This window comes from Zalophus californianus, chromosome 8, assembly GCF_009762305.2.
Source record: "Zalophus californianus isolate mZalCal1 chromosome 8, mZalCal1.pri.v2, whole genome shotgun sequence".
Classification (NCBI taxonomy): Eukaryota; Metazoa; Chordata; class Mammalia; order Carnivora; family Otariidae; genus Zalophus; species Zalophus californianus.
In genome coordinates, this window is record NC_045602.1 from 25257306 (window position 1) to 25281497 (window position 24192).

At 37.9% G+C, this 24192-nt stretch overlaps 1 protein-coding gene across 4 annotated transcripts in view; it reads left to right on the plus strand.

The window, feature by feature from the left end:
* LCLAT1 (lysocardiolipin acyltransferase 1) overlaps positions 1 to 24192 on the plus strand; it is a 185751-nt gene that overhangs the window by 68035 nt on the left and 93524 nt on the right. For all 4 annotated transcript variants that reach the window (XM_027621604.2, XM_027621605.2, XM_027621606.1 and 1 more), the window contains one exon: positions 5726 to 5924. In XM_027621604.2, the coding sequence (XP_027477405.1) occupies positions 5726 to 5924 (199 nt within the window). The remainder of the gene's footprint in view (positions 1 to 5725; positions 5925 to 24192) is intronic.

Consider the following 24192-nt stretch of genomic DNA (forward strand, 5'->3'; position numbering starts at 1 on the left):
CTAATAAGTACTTTAGGATGCCTTCCTCCCAGGCACTACCATTATCCCCAACTTACAGAAGAAGTAGAAGCTTTGAGAAATTAAATAATTTGCTGGAGGTCAGATGCATAAGCAAATTATTTAAGCAGAGCTGAGCTTAAACTCAGTTTGCTGCCATTAGAGCTTTAGGTGATAGGAAAACCTTGAAGGATTGGTCAGGGTCACATGCCACTTTAACTTCCGGTGGTAAGAAGTGCATTGGGACCTTATGATTGTTTCAAAAGAAGAAAGTTTGGAGTTCTTTCAAGCCAGGGAATGCCCCGAGGGAAAAAAATTTGAGAAACTGCTAACTACTAGTAAAATCAGTCTCAGTGGCATGATGATTTCTGACAAGTCACCAGGTTCACTGACCCTCTCTTCTGCTACCTCTATTTAAAATACCGTACTTTCAAGTTCTAGAATTTATATTGGGTTCTTTGTTGGTTTCATTATGTTCTGAGCTTCCTCATCTTGTTTTTTTTCCTGTAGGAAGTACTTTGAATATTTGTAATATTCTTACATTTTCAGTATGGATCTTCCTTATACATTTTTACAAAAATTCTTTTTCCTTTCATAATAGAAGGAAGGATTTTTTGGTAAGTTTTGTTAACTGTTGTTTATGGCGAAAGTAATCAGCAGGGTCCTGGAACATGCATCCAGCAACTATTTATTAAGTGTCTACCATGTGCCAAGCATATTGCTAGAAGGTAATGACAAACAGGACAGATAGGACTTTTGGCCTCGTGGAGGTAATAGTGTTCTGCCTACTTGTAGATATACACAGCTTGACTAGTTTCTTTCATTCGCCTGAGAGACTGCCTCCTTTGTTAGAGGACAGAAGGTGACTTCTCAGACCATGAAGTTTTTAGAGGTAGATTTTTAAATTAGCTTTAAAGATATGAAGTCCATTGTTTCATTGCAGCCTTCAAACAGGCCATTTAATAGGGATTATTTGTTTTGTGGTGTTGCTTACCCACTAGGACTGACTTATTTACAAAATGAGTATTTTTCCATAAAATATCATACTTATATTAAGTAAAATAAGCACATAATGCCCAGTTCACATAAGGTTAACTGTCAAAAGTAGATATTTCTAAAAAGTCCTCTATAAGCTATTTATAGTCATTATAAAACCAGACATTTCATTTAGAAAACTTTTAACTTTTTTCAAGTCAATTACATAACTTTCTTAAGATTTTTATTTTATCATCTGTAAAATGAAATCGGAGTGAGCCATTCCAGATTCAGCATTGTGTATCTGATCCTAAGGCAAACATTGAGAGGTAAATGATTTTTTGGTAGTAATCATACATTGTTTTACATTTCATTTTATTTAATGTCTTAAATTTTCCAGTGTGTAATCTTTTGAATATGAATCACATTTTTGGCTACTTCTCTCTACGAAAACCTGAAGGGTTTTGAAAATTTTCTTGTAGTTACTACATTGGTAGGAATCATTGCAATTGCAGTGCTTTAGTGTCCACAATCAGTCTATTTTCCTTGCAGAGCCAATGTAAGTAGAGTGCTTATTGGTACAGACATTTGGTTTCACTCTTGGCCTTACCACTTTGTAGTCGTTTGAACTTGGCGGAGCTACTTAGCCTCCCTAAACTTCTCTTTTCATTTGAAAAACGGGGGTTCTAATACTACCTACTTATCTCAGACAGTTATTCTGATGATGAAATGAGGTAGTCAATATAGCCTTTTCAGAATACAGTGGCTTGAGTAATTGGCAGGGTAGCTCTCTCCCTGATGTCATTCAGGGACTCAGATTCTTTCCACCCAGCCTGGCATAATACTCTTTTATATGGTCAGGACTGGTCACTACCACTTTTTTGCCCCACTCTGCAGGAGGTGGGTCTGGGAGGAAGTCCAGAGCAAGTGCTTTCTTTTAAATCAGTGAATTACAAATAGCAGCTATCTCTCTTGCTCACCGCGTTGGAGGGAACAGCGAATGGCTGTAATAACATCTGGGAAATATGGTCTTTCCTCTGGGCAGCTAGGTACATAACTAAAATCTATTACTCTGGAGGAAATGCTGGACTTCACCAGACAAATTCTGCCATAGCTGCTTCTGCTATTACTCTTCGTACTGTTACTATCACACAGCATTACACCATACACTATGGTACAAGTCTTTATACAACTCCCAATTACACGCACTAAGGTGGATGAGGGAAGAGTGGAAAGATAAGAATGCCGTTTTTTTGTTTGTTTTTTTAAATCTAGGGTTGCCCCCACCTCCACTGAAAATGAGAGGAAATGGGAAATGTGAGGGGTGCTGTACTGAGTATAATTCTTGTGTTTCAAACAGCATGTATACCAGTCACTTCATCTGATGGTCAGCTGGAGAAAGCTGTTGCAACAGTCTTCAGAAAAAACTGGCTGAGCTGGATTTATTTAGTGTACTGGTCTCCCTGAGGTACCTTTCTGAGAGATTTTCAAGGGTTAAGTTTCAGCTCTTCCTGACTTTTGCTTTATTACCTGAGCTCAGAACATAATACATACGCAAAATTCAACCACCACTGTAGTGTTAAATTAGTGTAGATTTGAAAAAACTTCTATTACCTGTTTAACTCACTGCCTTGATTCTGAGTAAGGGCATATCAAGCAGAGTCTTTCAGCTAAGAAATTTATAGAAGTTGAATGCCTTATAACTAGGTTACAAAAAATTGTCAGGGTGTCTTTTATGACCTTTTATTTCACACTTTTACAGGATGCTAAAGGAGTTTTAATTAGAAGCAAATAATTTTTTTTACTCAGTGAGAATTTAGTCTTTGCTATACACATAGTTTATTTTAAGCAATCCCAGTTAAAAAAAGTTCACTAATAATAGATTAGGTAAATGCACTTAAACTAATTACTTCACAGAAATAATCATAACGTGATCTCTTTTGTAAGCATCTCTTGTGCATTAAAATTATTTCATTGGCAAGATTTTTCTTCTCTTACCATTTTTAAGGAGCACATTTTGTGTGTTAAATGCGGTACCACAGTAAAATCTTCTAGAATCTTAGAGTTGGAGGCCACCTAGTCTAACCTATCTGTGTAAGAATTCCTTCCAGAACAGTCTGCAGAGTGACCAGTCTCTCTCGGTACATAACTACATTGGGGAGTGTAGGTCTTTATTCATTTCATTTTAGGACAGTTCTGTTCAGCATAATCAATATTGTCAAGGTCAGACTTTGCATGTGCCCAGTGCACTTTTTGCGTCTCAAAATTTGGAGTCTTTCCAATAGTCCAGTTGTTAGCTAATAACCTGGGATTATGAAAATTATTTGGAGTTCTGTCCTTTCACCCTAGTCATGACTCAGGAATTGAGAGATCATTTGCTAACTCCCCACCTAGGACACAAGTCTCTTCCACAGCCTGCTGATTCCAGTCCAATCCTAGAACAAAACAGGTGTTCAACAGAGGGTATAATTTCTGCCATTTCTGCCTAGACTGCCGCTAAGAGAAGGGGTACCGTGTTTGATGAATGACTTGGGATTTCAAGGCTTTAAATAGCTAAGGATTTGAGGAGCTGGGCCTAAGTGGAGTCTGAAAAGCCTAAGCAGATTGGGAGATGGGGAGCACCAGAGAGTTGGTTTTACCTCAGACTAAATATTCACTGGAATGATAAGTGAGAGCTTGGGGCGTGATGGCAAAACTGATTCTCTGTGATCCTGAGGGGGAACCTCTCATCTTTGTGTTTTCAGACACGGTAGAACACTTGGAGGTAGTAATGAGTGGTCTATATAAGATTCTCAGAAATTGCTTCTGTAAAGCATTATTAAATTTTATAAGATTAGTTTTTCTTCTATACTAGGTTATGTTCTAGACTAGAAAAAACACTGTTCTCATTTTTTCTATAACAGCTTTTAATGTTTATTTGATTTCTGCAATTTAGAGACGTTACAGCCTTATCTCTGTGTAGTAAATATTTGTAGTTCTGCCTTTGCAGGAGCTATAAATTGACTAGATAGGTCTTGTCTGGTATTACAAATGATTAATGTGAGTTTGAGATTTAGGCTGTCCAAAAGGTTATATATAACTTTCAGGCACATTCTGATGAAGTGCTGGATGGCAAGGGAGAGAACGCCATACGATATGCTCCTGGACAAACAGTCTGGATTTATTTTGACATTTGGGACGCACGGGATAGACATATTAGAAATTGCACTTAAAAGGTGAAGGTTAAGGTTTGTGATTTATAGGCTTTTAAGATTTTTAACTCTTTTCTGTGGTACAACACACAATTAGCAAATTTATCTTCCTACTGGTTAAGGGAAGGGCATCGTGCATTTCAGTTCTTTGTAAAAACTGTATCATTTGGAAAGTGGAATGGAGCAGATCCAAATTAATAAGCCCTAGATGGTGACTTCACACGTCTTCTGGGCTGACATACATAATTCAGTGATTCACTTTGGGAGGTGATAGTCCTATATACTTAGAGACATTTCCTGCTGCGGGTCCAATCCTAGAGGACTCTGCCATGATCCTCCCTGTCAGGAAGTCTTTCTACATAGAGACTTGGCTTCCCAAGACTTTGGAGCGGGGGTTATAATTGAGTGGTTACGGACCCTTTTGAAAATCTGATGAAAAGTGCAGGCATTTAGCAAAGTACCCGTGTATACATTTTCAAGAGGTGTTCATATTTACCCCTTGAAGGCCATCCTTCAGGGACTTGATGTTAGGTTAAACACTCATGCCCTAAAGTGAATCTCAGCTCTGGGAAAGTAATTCCGTAATTCTTTGGACATAAAACATTCCTGACTTTTCCTTAGCTAATACTCCTTTTAACCTTTTTTTTTTCCCTTGGTCCTATGTTTGTTTTGAAGTTCTACTCATCTGTGTCATATGTATCCAAAGTTAGTAAAACAAATGCACACTTTAAAATGATCTATTAAAGTGTAACTATCAAACAGGTCAAGAACTAGAGTATCAGAAGGCAGGTGGTTTGCTGGAGGGCTGAGAAGATAGTCATTTCCTTGCTGTTCTTTAGAATTTTTGCTTCTCTCAGCATTATGCTGGTTGGGTGCCATCCGTGTTGTTGTAGTTCATTTACTTTCATTGTTGCTTCATATTCCATTGTACGGCTCTACACTTCTATAAAGGTTTTCATGATGTCTTCTCTGCCTTGGACCAGTTTTCTCTCGTTAATAGTGAAGTCATATTTTAACTAGTAAATTTTTCACCTAAAAATTATTTGCAATAAGGGATTGAAATCAGTTTTCTTCTATTTTCTTCTATATATTATATGTCTGGTTATCAGAAAAGTTAAATTCAACAAATACTTGAGCATCTTCTACCTAGAAGATGCCAGGCTGCAGAACTTTATAAACATATATTTTATTCTTTATATATTGTTAGATATGTATATGTGTTTAAAAAGGTAATACAGAAAGGTATAAAATGAAAATTTTGACTTTCTGTTCCCTCAGCCCTATACTCGGTGTTAATTATCCTTTCTAGAAAGTAATAATCTTATATATCTATAACCTTAAAAAATTACACAGTGGAATCTTCTTGCATGTCTTTTTAAGTTAAAAATATATCCTGAAGATTTCAGTGAAAGTTAGCATTTAATTAGGAAACTGTCAGAAACGTAAATAAAACTAAAAATAGAAACAGGGCCTTTGTATTCTCATTCTTCCAGATTATAGAAGCAGTAATCTTGAGAAACACTATTTTCAATTGTTACATGTCTGTATTATTTATTCCTTAGGCATTGCTGGAGACCATTTTTGGTATAAAAGTGATTATAACAGGTGATGCGTTTGTTCCTGGGGAAAGAAGTGTCATTATCATGAATCATCGGACAAGAATGGACTGGCTGTTCCTGTGGAACTGTCTGATGAGATATAGCTACCTCAGATTGGAGAAAATTTGCCTCAAAGCTAGTCTCAAAAGTGTTCCTGGATTTGGTAGGTTATTCACAAATCATTTTAAGTTGTTCATTCATTTAATATGTTACTCCCCGACCCCCACCCTAAAACTACAGAATATTAAAGTCATTCCCATTTTTTTCTCACTAGCCTAAAAACATGGATCACAGCAGATTATTTTAATCTTTTTTGAAATATTTAATGTTGAGAAAATAAGCTCCTCTCAAGATATGGTCCCAGAGAGACCGACACTTTGAAGAATATGAATTAATAGTTCAGTATTGCATATCATGCTTCTGGTAATTTCGGCCAGAAAAAAATGAACTGATTCATTCACATTCATCTAACAAATATTAATTGGACACTACTAGTTGCTGGTATTTTCTGAACTTTCCTAATCCAGTTTTTTTTTTTTTTTTTTGGAAGAATTCTTAGCAGTGCAACATTTCATATGGTAGACAAGTAGGGATATTTCAGCATTGCATGTTACAACTTAATCTTCCTCCCCTTAATGTGAAATGGGGTGGGGAGCAGACTATATATGTATTAAACCAGCTATTCACATATGGGTATATGAAAACTCCCTGACAGCTTTATCTATTACATCTCTACTTCTGTGGTTTCCACTGTAACATTGATTATTTGAATTCTTTGCCTTCTAAACTATGCCCTTATCAGTGTACTGAAATGGTTGAGGATTTGTGAGGGCAAAAAGGTAGGTGTTTTCCTCAGGATGGACTAGTAAGGAGGTTTATACTCCCCGGACACTCCCGATTTCTTAGGCAACTTCCTTTAGGGTTAACATCCCCATAAAACTAGCATGAAACTGCAAGTAGTCTTATTTTAAGTTAGTAGCAACTTAAGTTAGAACACATTCTAAATCTCCACATATTTACTCCTCCCCGCAATGCTGTAGCATGACCCACACATGCTCATCATGTTCATTTTTTGTTTATATGTTTTTTAATATAAGCTCAAATAAATTAAATGTGGACCCACCAAGCCTGTTAAATAGTATATATAACATTAAAAGAGAAAATTTAATGGTTCCTAGATCCTGCCTCAACATGTTGGCTCTAAAGTTAGCCTCAACATGTTGGCTCTAAAGTTAATTTCACAATAGGACATAAATATTCTGTATTTAGGTTCAAGTCAAAGTAATACCTAACTGGAGAATGCAGGCTTTAAATACGTACTATATTAAGTGGAAATAAAACTTTGGCATTAAGTGATAATGCAACCATTTTTCTTGTACTTCAAATTCGTTGTTCCTTCATATACAGATGTAAAATTTTTACTTTACCACAGACTTCTAGCTTAATTTGCTTCCCTGAAAACCACAGAGCCCAGTCATTGTATAATCAATATGAAGTTATTCCAGTGAAGATAGTGAGGACTTGTGGAAGAAAGCCATCCAATGAGGAGCCAGAGAGGGAGGGAGGCCTGTTTTTTTTTTGGCTGTGCCAGTCTGGAGTGAAGTTTCTGTCTGACTAAACTGGGGGATGGAAGGAAAAGAAAATGTGTTGTTTCAAATGCCACAGATTCTCATTGTTCTTAACAAATCTTGGTAAACTTTCTTGAATTTCCAGAGACTCTAAATGACTGTTGTTTTAGGATTTTCACCATTTCACTGGGCAGCTGGTCTGTGGAGCTACTCATGCTGTCATCCTGGAAGTGTCTCTCATGTCCTCATTTTTGCCCAAAATATTTTCTTGGGTTATACTTCCAATTGTCTTCTTTAGGGGCTCTAATTATATATATGTCAGACCTCCTTTGACTACCTTCCATTTCAACTACTTTGATATTTTTTTTCCTCATTTTAATTCTCTTTTCCTATACATTTCTGGTAGGATTTTGCCTTCTTGTCCTTTTTTTTTTTAATTCAATCCATTCCCCTTATATTTTTTTCTTGTCTTCTTGACCACTATTGTTCTTTGTATTTCTCAAAGTGGTTTTTTGCCCCCATACTCCCAAATGTTTATTTGAGGACATTTCATGCAGTTGAAGAGTGTCATGTTACAGTGTAGGTTTTGGATTTTTCAGTTCTGCCCTTAAGAGATTTCTTTTATAGATATACAATTATTGTATGGCAGTTTTTTGTAGGTTTATTGGGGGAGGGGTGAGGAAAGGCTATTATTTTTTGCCCCTCTTTTTCTTCCTGCAGGATCTCTAATTTCCTTGTTTTCCTCACTGCCACACCTCTATGGGGAGCTAACTCTTCTCTTTGTATCTGCTTCTCTTTCAAAAGCAATGCTTCTCTGAGGTTGCATCTTCAAGTCACACTATCTTTCTATATCATTTCCCTATAGCATGTGCTGTGAACCAGTATGTCCTGACCTGTGTTCAGTATTCTGGAACTTAGTATTAGACTTTTTGAAGATGCTTTTGCTTGTGCTATTTTTGTGCTATTTCTTAGTCCAAGACCACCATCAACAGAATGACTAGGAGTAGGAACCCCCAAAATAGAGAAGACTCAGAGATAATGACTTATGCATCAGATTTACAAATGGATGCAGATATAACCAAGATGTCGGAGATGAAATTCAGGCTAGCAATTGTGAAGACAATAGCTAGAATGGAGAAATCAATTAATGGCAGCATAGAGTCTCTAAGGGCAGAAATGAAAGCTGAATTGGCAGAACTTAAAAATGCTATCAATGAGATCCAATCTAATCTAGATACTCTAACTGCTAGGGTGAGTGAGGCAGAAGAACGAATAAGTGCCCTGGAAGACAATTTAATAGATAAAAAGGGAAAAGGGGAGGCCAGGGAAGAACTCAGAATCCATGAAAATAGAATCAGAGAAATAAGTGACACCATGAAGCGTTCCAATGTCAGAATTATTGGAATCCTGGAGGGAGTGGAGAGAGAGGCCTAGAAGATATATTTGAGCAAATCGTAGCTGATAACTTCCCTAATCTGGGGAATGAAACAAACATTCGTGTCCTAGAGGCAGAGAGGACCCCTCCCAAGATCAAGGAAAACAACACCCTGGCATGTAATAGTAAAACTTGCAAATCTTAGAACCAAGGAAACCATCTTAAGGGCAGTTAGGGGGAAGAGATTCCTTACGTACAGAGGGAGGAACATCAGAATAACGTCAGACTTATCCACAGAGACCTGGCAAGACATATTCAGGGTAGTAAACGAGAAGAACATACAACCAAGAATACTTTATCCGGTAAGGCTGTCATTTAGAATGGAGAGATGCAGAGCTTCCAAGACCGGCAGAAACTGAAAGAATATGTGACCACTAAGCCGGCCCTGCAAGAAATATTAAGGGGTCTATAAAAGGAGAAAGACCCCAAGAGTGATACACAACAGAAATTTACAGAGACAATCTATATAAACAACGTCTTCACAGGGCCACATGATGACAATTCATACCTTTCAATAATCACTCTCAACGTGAATGGCCTAAATGCTCCCATAAAACGGCACAGGGTTGCAGATTGGATAAAAAGACAGGACCCATCCATATGCTGTCCAAAAGAGACTCCTTTTGAACCTAAAGATACATCCAGACTGAAAGTGAAGGGATGGAGATCCATCTTCCATGCCAGCGGACTTCAAAAGAAAGCTGGGTAGCATTTCTTATATCAGACAAATTAGATTTTAAACTAAAGTCTGTAGTTAGAGACACAGAAGGACACTATATCATTCTTAAAGGGTTTATCCAACAAGAAGATCTAACAATTGTAAATATCTATGCCCCCAACATGGGAGCAGCCATCTACATAAGCCAACTGTTAACCAAAATAAAGAGTCATATTGATAACAATACATTAATTGTAGGAGACCTCAATACTCCACTTGCAGCAATGGACAGATCATCTAAGCAGAAAATCAACAAAGAAACAAGAGCTTTGAATGACACACTGGACCAGATGGACCTCATAGATATATACAGAACATTCCAGCCTAAAACAACGGAATACTCATTCTTCTCGAGTACACATGGAACTTTCTCCGGAATAGACCACATACTGGGTGACAAATCAGGTCTCAACCGACACCAAAAGACTGAGATTATTCCCTGCATATTCTCAGACCACAATGCTTTAAAACTGGAACTCAATCACAAGAAAAAATTTGGCAGAAATTCAAACACTTGGAAGCTAAAGACCACTCTGCTCAAGAATGTTTGGGTCAACCAGGAAATCAAAGAAGAACTTAAACAATTCATGGAAAACAATGAGAACGAAAACACATTTGTCCAAAACCTATGGGATACTGCAAAGGCGGTCGTAAGGGGGGAATACATAGCCATCCAAGCCTCACTCAAAAAAATAGAAAAATCCCAAATTCACCAACTAACTCTACACCTTAAAGAACTAGAGAAAAAGCAACAAACGATGCCTAAGCCACGAATTAGAAGAGAAATAATTAAAATTAAAGCAGAGATCAATGAATTAGAAACCAGAAACACAGTAGATCAGATCAACAAAACTAAAAGCTATTTCTTTGAAAGAATTAGTAAGATCGATAAATTACTGGCCAGACTTATCCAAAAGAAAAGAGAAAGGACCCAAATTAATAAAATTATGAATGAAAGGGGAGAGATCACGACTAACACCAAGGAAGTAGAAACAATTGTTAGAAATTATTATCAACAACTCTATGCCAATAAACTGAGCAATCTGGATGAAATGGAGGCCTTCCTGGAAACCTATAAGCTGCCAAGACTGAAACAGGAAGAAATTGACAACCCGAATAGGCCAATAACCAGTAACGAGATTGAAGCAGTGATCAAAAACCTCCCAAAAAACAAGAGTCCAGGGCCTGATGGATTCCCTGGAGAATTCTACCAAACATTCAAAGAAGAAACAATACCTATTCTACTGAAGCTGTTTCAAAAAATAGAAACAGAAGGAAAACTTCCAAACTCATTCAATGAGGCCAGCATTACCTTAATCCCCAAACCAGGCAAAGACCCCATCAAAAAGAATTTCAGACCGATATCCCTGATGAATATGGATTCCAAAATCCTCAACAAAATCCTAGCCAATAGGATCCAACAATACATTAAAAGGATCATCCACCACGACCAAGTGGGATTTATCCCCGGGATGCAAGGGTGGCTCAACATTCGCAAATCAATCAATGTGATAGAACACATTAATAAGAGGAGGGAGAAGAACGATATGGTCCTCTCAATTGATGCAGAAAAAGCCTTTGACAAAATACAACATCCTCTCCTGATTAAAACTCTTCAGAGTATAGGGATAGAGGGCACATTCCTCAAGGTCATAAAATCCATCTATGAAAAACCCACAGCAAATATCATCCTCAATGGGGAAAAGCTGAGAGCCTTTTCCTTATGATCAGGAACACGTCAAGGATGCACACTCTCACCACTATTGTTCAACATAGTACCAGAAGTCTTGGCAACAGCAATCAGACAACAAAAAGAAATACAAGGTATTCAAATTGGCAAAGAAGTCAAACTCCCTCTTTTCGCAGATGACATGATACTTTATGTGGAAAACCCAAAAGACTCCACCCCCAAATTACTAGAACTCATACAATTCAGTAATGTGGCAGGATACAAAATCAGTGCACAGAAATCAGTTGCTTTCTTACACACTAACAACGCCAACTGTAGAAAGAGAAATTAGAGAAATGATTCCATTTACAATAGCACCAAAAACCATAAGATACCTCGGAATAAACCTAACCCAAGAGGTAAAGGATCTATAATCTAGGAACTACAGAACACTCATGAAAGAAATTGAAGATGACACAAAAAGATGGAAAAATATTTCATGCTCATAGATCGGAAGAATAAACATTGTTAAAATGTCTATGCTACCCAGAGCAATCTATACCTTCAATGCCATCCCGATCAAAATTCCAATGACATTTTTCAAAGTGCTGGAACAAACAATCCTAAAGTTTGTATGGAATCAGAAAAGACCCCAAATCGCCAAGGAAATGTTGGAAAAGAAAATGCTGGGGGCATCACGTTGCCCTATTTCAAGCTTTATTACAAAGCTGTGATCACCAAGACAGCATGGTACTGGCACAAAAGCAGACATATAGACCAATGGAACAGAATGGAGAACCCAGATATGGACCCTCAACTCTATGGTCAAAGAATCTTCGACAAAGCAGGAGAAAACATGCAATGGAAAAAAGACAGTCTCTACAATAAATGATGCTGGGGAAATTGGACAGCCACAGGCAGAAGAATGAAACTCGACCATTCTCTAACACCATACACAAAGATAAACTCAAAATGAATGAAAGACCTCAATGTGAGACAGGAATCCATCAAAATCCTAGAGGAGAACATAGGCAGTAACCTCTTTGACATCGGCCACAGCAACTTCTTTCAAGATACATCTCCAAAAGCTAGTGAAACAAAAGCAAAAATGAACTTTTGGGATTTCATCAAGATAAAAGCTTCTGCACAGCAAAGGAAACAGTCAAGAAAACAAAATGGTAGAAGATATTTGCAAATGACACTACAGATAAAGGGCTGGTATCCAAGATCTATAAAGAACTTCTCAAACTCAGCACCCAAAAAACAAATCATGAAGTCAAAAAATGGGAAGATATGAAAAGACACTTCTCTGAAGAAGACATACAAATGCCTAACAGACACATGAAAAACATTATCCATCAGGGAAATTCAAATCAAAACCACATTGAGATACCACCTTACACCAGTTAGAATGGCAAAAATGGACAGGGAAAGAAACAACAAATGTTGGAGAGGTTGTGGAGAAAGGGGAACCCTCTTACACTGTTGGTGGGAATGCAAGTTGGTACAGCCACTTAGGAAAACAGTGTGGACGTCCCTCAAAAATTTAAAAATAGAGTTACCCCATGACCCAGCAATTGCATTCCTGGGTATTTACCCCAAAGACACAGATGTAGTGAAAAGAAGGGTTATATGCACCCCAATGTTCCCAGCGGCAATGTCCGCAATAGCCAAACTGTGGGAAGAGCTGAGATGCCCTTCAACAGATGAATGGATAAAGAAGATGTGGTCCGCCGAAGGGGTACGTGCACCCCAATGTTTATAGCAGCAATGTCCACAATAACCAAACTGTGGAAAGAGCCAAGATGTCCATCGACAGATGAATGGATAAAGAAGATGTGGTATACATACACAATGGAATATTATGCAGCCATCAAAAGGAATGAGATCTTGCCATTTGCAACGACGTGGATGGAACTGGAAGGTGTTATGCTTAGTGAAATAAGTCAATCAGAGAAAGACATGTATCATATGACCTCACTGATCTGAGGAATTCTTAATCTCAGGAACAAACTGTTACTGGAGTGGTCGGGGGTGGGAGGGATGGGGTGGCTGGGTGATAGACATTGGGGAGGGTATGTGCTACGGTGAGTGCTGTGAATTGTGCAAGACTGTTGAATCACAGATCTGTACTTCTGAAACAAATAACGCAACATATTTTAAGAAAAAAGAAAAAGAAGAAGATAGCAGGAGAGGAAGAATGAAGGGGAGTAAGTCAGAGGGGAAGACGAACCAGGAGATATGATGGACTCTGAAAAACAAACTGAGGGTTCTGGAGGGGAGGAGGGTGGGGGGATGGGTTAGCCTGGTGATGGGTATTAAGGAGGGCGCATTCTGCATGGAGCACTGGGTGTTATGAACAAACAATGAATCATGGAACACTACACCAAAACAAATGATGTAATATATGGTGATTAACATAACAATAAAAAATTAAAGAAAGAAGATGTGGTCCATATGTACAATGGAATATTACTCAGCCATCAGAAAGGATGAATACCCAACTTTTACATCAACATGGTTGGGACTGGAGGGGATTATGCTAAGTGAAAGAAGTCAAGCAGAGAGTCAATTATCATATGGTTTCACTCATATGTGGAACATAAGGAATAGCGTGGAGGACCACAGGGGAAGGGAGGGAAAAATGAAGGGGGGCAGAGTTGGAGGGAGAAATGAACCATGAGAGACTATAGACTCTGAGAAACAAACAGGGTTTTAGAGGGGAGGGGGAAATTGGTTAGCCCAGTGATGGGTATTAAGGAGCACGTATTGCATGGAGCACTGGGTGTTATACGAAAACAATGGAATGTGGATCACCACATCAAAAACTAATGATATATTGTATGGTGACTAACATAATAAAATTTAAAAAAATAAATAAATTCCAGTTAGTCAACACAGTGTAATATTAGTTTCAGGTACACAGTTTAGTGATTCAGCACTTGCATACAACATTTGGTGCTCCTCACAAGTGCAGTCCTTAATCCTCATCACCTACTTCACCCATCCCCCCCCACTTACATCCCCTCTGGTAACCAGTTCTCTATATTTAAGAGTCTCTTGTTTGGTTTGCCTCTCAATAAATTTAAGAAGATTGACATCATATGAAGCATCTTTTCTGATCCCAACAGTATGAAACTAAAAGCCATTACAAGAAGAAAACTGGAAAATTTGCAAATTTGTGGAGATTGACAAATCGGTTCTTCAGTAGTATGTTGTTTAAAGAAGAAATCAAAAGATAAAAAAATACCTTGAGGCAAATGGAAATATAACATACCACAAAACAGAGTTCCAGGCTGTGGAAAGAGCAGTTCTAAGAGGGAAGTTCATGGTGATAAATGCCTACATGAAGACAAAATAAAGATGTCAAATAACCTAACTTTACACCTCAAGGAAGTAGAAGAGGAGGAATAAGTGAAGCCCAAAGTTAGTACAGAAAGAAAATGACAAGGATCAGGTGCAAATAATGAAACCGAGTAAAAAGACAATTTGGAAATGCAATCAACTTTTTTGGAAAATGTAATCAAAATGGACAAACCTTTAGCTAGAATCACCCAAGAAAAAAGAAATCACAAATAAAATTAGAAATGAAAGAAGAGATGTAAAAACTGATACCACAGAAATACAAAGGATCAGAAGAGACTGCTATGAACAGTTATATGCCAAATTGGACAACTTAGAAGAAATAAATTCCTAGAAGTGTAAAACTTGGCAAGACTGAATCATGAAGAAATAGAAAATCTGAACAGACCAGTAAGATTTCATTGGTAATCCAAAACCTCCCATTAAACAAAGGTTCAGGACCAGATGGCTTCACTGGTAAGTTCTACTAAACATTTAAAGAATTAATACCAATTCTTCTCAGTCTCTTCCAAACAGAAGATAGGAGGGAACACTTCCAAAGTCATTTTACAAGGCCAGCATTACCTTCATACAAAACCAGGTAAGGATGCCTCAAGGAAAGGACATGCCAGTATACCTGATGAACACACGTGAAAATCTGCAACAAAATATGAACAAAGTGAGCTTAGGAATAAATTAAAAGAATACATGACATGAAGAAAGTGGCGTTTATCCTCAGGCTACTTTAATGCACTGCTTATTTCTCAAAGCAAAATATTCTTCTCCAGTATTCACTAGACTTTACATTAAGAGTCATGCTTATAAAACAAATTCCTTTGGTGATCATTTTACCTTTGGATGAGAGTTTTGTCCTCAATAAATGCCACAGTCTGAGAATTAAAAAAAAAAAAAAATTAAAGAACTCATACACTATAATCAAGTAGGATTTATTCTGGGGGATGCAAGGTTGGTACACCATCTGCAAATCAATCAATGTGATATACCACATTAACAAAATGAGGGATACAAATCATAAGATCATCTCAATAGATGCCAAAAAGCATTTGACAGAATTCAGCATCCATTTATGATAAAAATTCTCAACAAAGTGGGTATTGAGGGAATGTATCTCAATACCATAAAGGCCATATATGATAAGCCCATACCTAACATCATAGTTACCAAATGCTGGAAGCTTGAGACTTTTCCTCTAAAATCAGGAATAAGACAAGAATGCCCACTCTCATCACCTTTATTCAACATAATACTGGAAATCCTAGCCACAGCAGGATCAATGGATGCATTGGATGGCATCTGAATTAAAGGAAGAAAACGGTTACTATTTGCTGATTACATGATATTATATGTAGAAAACCTTGAATTTAGTAAAATTGTAGGATACAAAATCATTTTACAAATACCTGTCACATTTCTTTTTTGCATTTCTGTATAATAAACTATCAGACACATTAAAATTATCCCATTTATAACTGTATTAAAGAGAATAAAACACTTTGTAATACATTTAACAAAGAGGTGAGATAACCTGTACACTGAAAACTATAAGATAATGGTGAAAGAAATTGAAAAGAAACAAATGGAAAGGTATTTGGTCCTCATGGATTGGAATAATTAACGTTGTTAAAATGTCCATACTACTCAAAGCAATGTACGGATTCAGTGCAATCTCTATCAAAATTTCAATGGTATTTTTCACAGAAATAAGCAATCCTAAAATTTGTATGGAGCCAAAAGAAGACCCCAAATAGCCAAAGCAAAATCATGAGAAAGAACAAACCTGGAGGCATTACACTTCCTTGTCTCACAGTATATTACAAGTCTATGGTTAGCAGAGCAGTATTTGCATAAAAACAGACACAGATAAGTAGAACAGAATGGAGAACCTAGAACTAAAGCTATGCAAATATGGTCAATTAATTTATGACAGGAGTGCAGAATATATAATACACATTACTGAAAAATAAATGGTGTTGGGAAAACTGGACAGCCACATGCAAGAGTTAAACTGGACCACTATCTTACAACATACACAAAGATTAACTCAAAGTGGATTAAAGTTGAATGTAAGACCTGAAACCATGAAACTTCTAGAAGAAAACATAGGCGTTAAGCTCCTGAACATTGCTTGGTAATGATTTTATGGATTTGACAACAAAACAAAAATAAAGAAGGACGACATCAAACTGAAAATCTTCTGTACAGGTGACGGAAACCATCAAAAAATGAAAAGGCAATCTACCAAATGGGAGAAAACATCTGCAAATCATATGTCTGACAGTGGGTTAGTATACAAAATATGTAAAGAACTGTAACTCAGTAGCAAAGTAAAAACAAACAAAAACACACCAAGAAACCCCCAGCAAATCTGATTTAAAAAATGGGCAGAGGGGCGCCTGGGTGGCTCAGTCATTAAGCGTCTGCCTTCAGCTCAGGTCATGATCCCAGGGTCCTGGGATCGAGCCCCACATTGGGCTCCCTGCTCGGTGGAGAGCCTGCTTCTCCCTCTCTCACTCCCCCTGCTTGTGTTCCCTGTCTCGCTGTGTCTCTGTCAAATAAATAAATAAAATCTTAAAAAAAAATAATAAAAAATGGGCAGAGGATCTGAGTCGACATTTTTTGAAAGAAGACATACAGATGGCTGACTGGTACATGAAAAGGTGCTCAACATCACTAATCAGGGAAATGTAAATCAAAACCATAATGATACATCATTAAACACCTATTAGAGTAGCTACTGTCAAAAATGAAAAATAGTGTTGGTGAGGATATGGAAGAAAGGGAACCCTTGTGCACAGTTGGTGGAAATTTAAATTCATTCAGCCGCTATGCAAAGCCATATGGAGAGTCCTCAAAAAATTAAAAACAGAGCTACCATATGATCCCACAAGTCCACTTTTGGGTATTTATCTGAAGGAAAAGAAGACACTAACTTGAAAAAATATATGCACCCCCATGTTCATCGCAGTATTATTTACAGTAGTCAAGATATGGAAGCAACATACCATCCTCACCAGTGGATGAATGATAAAGATGTGAGATAGGAGATTGCTGGGAAGATGGGGAAGTAAGAGGACCCTAAGCTCAATTTGTCCCACTAATACAACTAGATAACACTCACATTAGGGTAAATAACCCAGAAAATAACCCAAAGACTGACAGAACAAACTCTATAACTAAATGGAGAGAAGAGGTTACATTGAAGAGGGTAGGAAGGGCAGAGACGCAGTGGGGAGGGAAACCACAGGACTCTCTGAGAGAGGGAGGGACCTGTGGGCACAGAGAGGGGAGAGAAAGAAATTGTCACACCAGGAAGCCCTCACAAGGAAGATGAATCCCTATAACATTTGGCTTTGAAAACCAGAGGGGCCTAATTTTGTGAGTTCTGATAACCAGCAGGGCTTAAAGCCTGGAATTTCAAAAATCAGTGGGTCAGCTCTTGGAGAACTGGGAGGGCAGAAGGTGAGAGAAAACAGAGTCCATGCCCTTAAAGAGACAGCATAACAAATAGCCTGGAGAGAGAGAGAGAGAGTGTAGAAGCAGTAGTTTGAAAAATGCCTTGGGTGTATGGGATGGAGTATTATTTACTAATCTCAGATGGGATCCCTGAGGGACAGAGATCACTGGGAGACTCCTCCAGATACAAAGGGGTGGGCAGGAGTTATTTCCCTTTCTCATCTCCCAGCATAAACACATGACCACTTGCAGTGCAGAAATTTACTGCCTAGCTTGCTTAGCTTTGCGGATCTTCCCCTTCCAGCTAGACTTGCCTCAGTTCCCAAGTCAACTGCTCTTTCCCTCCCCCAGAAGACAGCACAAACCTTGCCATTACCTCTCTCCTGATCCCACAGTTTGTGGGACCTTGGTACCCTCCGCAGTAGTGGGTTCCCTCTTAGGGAGGACTGGTGCGTAAACCTTGTTAAAACTGTGTGCCCCACCCCCAGCATATTGCATATCCACCCTATCTAATACACTTTTGACTGGAGCCCATTCAGACCAGGGCCACAAGCCTGGCAGTGTGCAAACAGCCACAACAGGGGCCACCATCACTCCAAAGTGACTCCTGCCCTCCCTGACACTACTCAGATTGCAGCCCCAGCAGCAAGCTGGGGGCCAACAGGTGGTCTGATTGCAGGCCCTGCCCACCAACAAAAGCTTTTCAGGGGACAACATGGGGGATATCACCCTGCAGTTTGGTGCCACTGCATCTCTGACAAATGCCTAGTCTCACTCAGCTCAAGCCCAAGGTAGCCTTAGACTGGCCCATTAACACCACAGGGACCAAACTGGCAGAGAGCCACTGCAGATGACTGAACTGAAGGAAAAAGCAGCTTATTCAAAACAGCAGAGCACACATACCACATATAGGAGCCGCCCCTGAGTCACCAGTTTCCAGTAAATGGGACCCTGTACTGTAGGGCACTACAGGACCTCTTCTTCATAAGGCCACTACTTTCAAGAGCAGGAGACATAGCTGACTTTCCTAACACATAGAAACAGACACAGGTAACAAAATGAGGAGATAGGAATATGTCCCAAATGAAAGGGCAGGACAAAACCACAGCAAGAGACCTAAGTGAAATGGAGGTAAGTAATAGTCAAAAAGATATTTACTGGACTTGAGAGAGGAGTGGAGGACATCAGTGAGACCCTTAACAAAGAGATTTAAAAAAAAGTAATTAGAGATGAAGAACACAGTAAATGAAATTAAGAATACACTAGATGGAATAAATAGCAGGCTAGAGGAAACAGATGAATCAGTGACCTGGAGGACAGAGTAATAGAAAGTAACCAAGATGAACAGGTGAGAGAAAAACGTTTATGCAAATAGATAGACCTAGGGAACTCAGTGACTCCATCAAGCGTAGTAACATTTGCATTATAGGGATCCCAGAAGTGGAAGAGAAAAGGAGGCAGAAAATTTACTGAAGAAATAATAGCTGAAAACTTACTGAATCTGGGGTAGGAAACAGAAATTCAGATGCAGGAGGTATAGAGATCCCCCTACAGAATCAACCCAAGGACGTCCACACCAAGACACATAGCAATTAAAATGTCAAAAAGCTGAGATAAAGAATTTTAAAAGCAGCAAGAAAAAAACGAGTTATATACAAGGGAAACCTCAAGGCTATCTGTAGATTTTTCAGCAGAAACTTTGCAGGTTAGAAGAAAGTGGCATAATATATTCATAGGGCTGAAAGGAAAAAGATCTGCAACTGAGAATACTCTGTCTAGCCAGACTATCATTCAGAATACAAGGAGAGCGTTTTCTAGACAAACAAAAGATAAAGGAATTCATCACCAATAAACCAGTCATACAAGAAATGTTAAAGGGGACTCTTAGAGTGGAAAATAAAGACCATAAGTAAGAGTAATAAAAGTAGAAAGCACAGAAGCGGTAAAAGTAAGTATACCTGAAAAAATCAGTCAAGTGACTCACAAAATAAAAAGGAGGTAAAGTATGACTCTATATACCTAAAATGTAGGGGGGAGAGGAGTAAAGAATAGGTTCAAACTTAAGGGACTATTAACTTAGACTGCTATATGCAGAAGATGTTATCTGCAAACCTAGTGGCAATCACAAACCAAAAACCAGTAATAGATATATAAAAAATAAAGAGAAAGGAATCCAAGAATATCACCAAAGAAAGCCAACTTATGAGAGAAGGGAGCAAGGGGAGAAGGGAGCAAGGGAAGAAAGGACCAGAGAAGAACTATAAAAATAACCATAAAACAAGTAACAAAATGATAATACATACCTATTAATAATTATTTTGAGTGTAAATGGACCTATTGCTCCAGGCAAAAGATACAGGGCGATGGACTGGTTAAAAAAATAAGACCCATCTTATAGGCTGCCTATAAGAAACTCATTTTAGACCTAAAGACACATACAGATGAAAGTGAGGGGATGAAGAAACATTTGTCATGCAAGTGGATGTGAAAAGAAAGTAGGGGTAGCAATACTTAGACAAAAGAGACTTTAAGAATGTAGGGGCGCCTGGGTGGCTCAGTCGTTAAGCGTCTGCCTTCAGCTCAGGTCATGATCCCAGGGTCCTGGGATCGAGCCCCACATTGGGCTCCCTGCTCAGCGGGAAGCCTGCTTCTCCCTCTCCCACTCCCCCTGCTTGTGTTCCCTCTCTCTCTGTGTCTCTGTCAAATAAATAAATCTTAAAAAACAAAAACAAAGAGTGTAACAAGAGACAGATACTCTATAATCATGAAGAGGACAATCCAAGAAGATATAACATTGTAAATATTTGTGCATCTAACATGGGAGCACCCAAATACATGAAACAGTTAGTTAATAACAAACATAAAGGAGCTAATTGATAGTAATACAATAACAGTAGGGGACTTTAAAACCCCACTTACATCAATGGACAGATCATCCAAATGGAATATCAAGAAGGAAACAGTGACTTTGAATGATACCTTGTACCAGGTGATTTAACAGATATATTCAGAACATTCCATTTCTGAAACAGTGGACTTCACATCCTCTTTCTTTCTTTTAAATTTTATTTATATGACAGAGAGCACGCACACACAAGCAGGGGGAGCAGCAGAGGGAGAGAGAAGCAGACTGCTCGCTGAGTAGGGAGCCCAATGCGGGGCTTGATCCCAGAACCCTGGGATCATGACCTGAGCTGAAGGCAGATGCTTAACTGACTGAGCCACCCAGGTACCCCTGCACATCTTTTTTAAAGTGCACATGGAACATTCTCCAGAACAGATCACATACTGGACCACAAAACAAATCTCAACAAATTAAAAAAAAATGAAAATCATACCATGCATCTTTTCTGACCACAACACTCTGAAACTAGAAATCAGCCACAAGAAAATATCTGGAAGCTATTGAATAATGAATGGGTCAACCAAAAATCAAAGAGGAAATAAAAAAAACATGTGGAGACAAATGAAAAGGAAAACACAACAGTCCAAAATCTTTGGGACATAGCAAAAATGGCTTTAAGAGGGAAATTTATAGCAATATGGGCCTACCTCAAGAAGCAAGAAAAACCTGGAAAAAAACAAAAAACACCCATAACCCGTGACACCTAAAGGAACTAGAAAAAGGAAGAATAAACAAAATCCAAAACCCGTAGAAGGAAGGCAGTAATAAAAGATTAGAGCAGAAATAAACAGTAGAACAAATCAATGATGCCAGGAGTTGGTTCTTTGAAACGATCAACAAAGTTGACAAATCTTAATCCAGACTCATCAAAAAAAAAAAAAAAAAAGAGGATTCAAATAAAATCAGACATGAAAGTGGAGAAATAACCCAATATCACAAAAATACAAAGGACCATAAGAAAATATGAAAATGTGTAGAATGGGAAAAACTGAGAGCTTTCCCACTAAGGTCAGGAACAAGATAGGGATGTCCACTCTCACCATTTTCATTCTATATAGAGAAAACCCTAAAGATTCCACCAAAAAACTACTAGGACTGTTAAAGTCACATGATATGTGTGTAGAAATCTGTTCAACAATTCCATTTTTACTTTTTGATGGCTGAGTAATATTCCATTGCGTGTGTGTGTATATATATCATGGAATATTATTCAGCCATAAAAAGAATGAAATCTTGCCATTTGCAACAATATGGATGGATTCTAGAGGATATAATGCTAAGTGAAACAAGTCAGAGAAAGACAAATACCATGATTTCACAAAAACCCAAATGAACAAAGGGGAAAGAAAAGAGAGACAAACCAAGAAACAGACTCTTAACTATAGAGAACAAACAGATGGTTACCAGAGAGGAGGAGGGTGGGGACAGGTGAAATAGGTGACGGGGACTAAGAGCACACTTACCATGATGAGCACTGCGAAATATATGGAATTGTTGAATCACTGTAATGTACACCTGAAATGAAGAGAATACTGTATGTTTACACTGGAATTAAAACTAAAAAAACCCCACAAAAACAAATGGTGTGAGTTACATACACACAGAGAAATATTATTTAGCCATAAATAAAGTAAACCCTGCCTTTGAGACAACATGGATGCACCTTGAGGGTATTATGCTAAGTGAAGTAAATCAGAGGAAGACAAATATATTATCTCACTTATATGTGGAATCTAAAAACAAAATAAAACAACAAAAACTAGCAAAAAACTGAACCTCAGATACAGAGAAGACATTGGTGGTTGCCAGAGGCTGGGGGTTGGGGATCGAGCAAAATACCTGAAGGTGGTCAAAAGGCACAAACTTCCAGTCATAAAATAAATAAGTTATGGGGATGAAATGTACAGCATGGTGACTATAGTTAACAATACTGTATTGAACACTTAAAAGTTGCTGAGAGAATAAAGTTCTCATCAGAAAAACAGTTGTATCTATTTGTAATGATGTTAACTAGACATATTGTAGTGATCCTTTCCCAATACATATACATATGGAATCAGTTTGTTTTATATGGAATCAGTTTGTTTTATACCTGAAATGAATGTCATATATCAGTTACATTTCAGTTTTAAAAAGTAGTACTGCTTTATTGGGTAGTTATGAGGATTAAGCTCCAGTAGAGTGTTATTTGCTGCTGCTTGTTACTTTTGTAGTTCCATTCAGAACATCGACCCTTCCACCTCTTGCCGTATAGAGGTCCATGTTAGACCTCTCATTTTTCCAGTGTCTCAGAGACCTGTTCTCCCACCACCTAACCTTTATTTCCTCCTCCTCCACACTGGTATAGTCATTTTTATCATCACAAACCTTTCTCTTCTCTTGTCATGAGTTCCTATTTAAGTATTTCTTCTTAGCTTTTCCATTTGCACATTTTCCCCCCACATGAGTTATAAGCTCCTTATAGAGGGTCTTTCACATTGTTAGCTCTTAAAAATTTGTAGACTTGATGAGATTTCATGAAAATGCAAAATTTAATGACAACTGATTTTGGATTAGAGAAAAAAGATTTTAGAACCTGTAAAGAAGTGCAAAGAAAATTACGCAAGGCAAAAATGTAGGCAGCAAGAAACCAAAACAAAACACAAAATACAAACCAAACCCCCAACAGAGCAGTTTGCAAATGAGAGTATTAAAGCTGGAGTTTGCAGGAGTAAATAAAAGAAAGGGAAAAGAATGGAAACATCTTAGTGGTCACCTATCTCCTGCTTCAGACTGTGCTAGACTTAGCTTGTTAACAGTTGGGCATGACTTCAGGGAGTATTTAATATTGCTCTTTATAATTATTATTTCTAAAATAAATGTTTGCTTGCCAGATGTTTAGAATTTTCTGGTCTATTTAGTTCATTTGCAGATGACTAAAGAAAAACGATATTTTATATCTGTGGTGCTAGGTTGGAGAATGAATGAGAGTTTGGAATTTGGAAGTTCTTTTCCTAGAGTCCAAAAGTAATAGACTAATGTAACAGGCTAGGAAAGAAATCACTAACAGTGTTTAGATTCCAGGTCAGATTATAAAGAGCTTTGGTAAAGTTAACTAAAGAGTTTAGAGTTTGCTAAGATATAAGAAATTAAATTTTAACCAAAAAAAAAAAAAAAGTCCTGTAGTTAGATTTCAGCGGTTTGTAACGGTGGTATATCCAAAGGTTTTTATTTTTAGCCAACTTTGTAACCACTAACAATTAATGAAATATTAACCAGAAGATGTCATAAAAAGTCCTTTTGCCTGGTACAGAATCACCAGGCAAATGGACTTTTTGTTC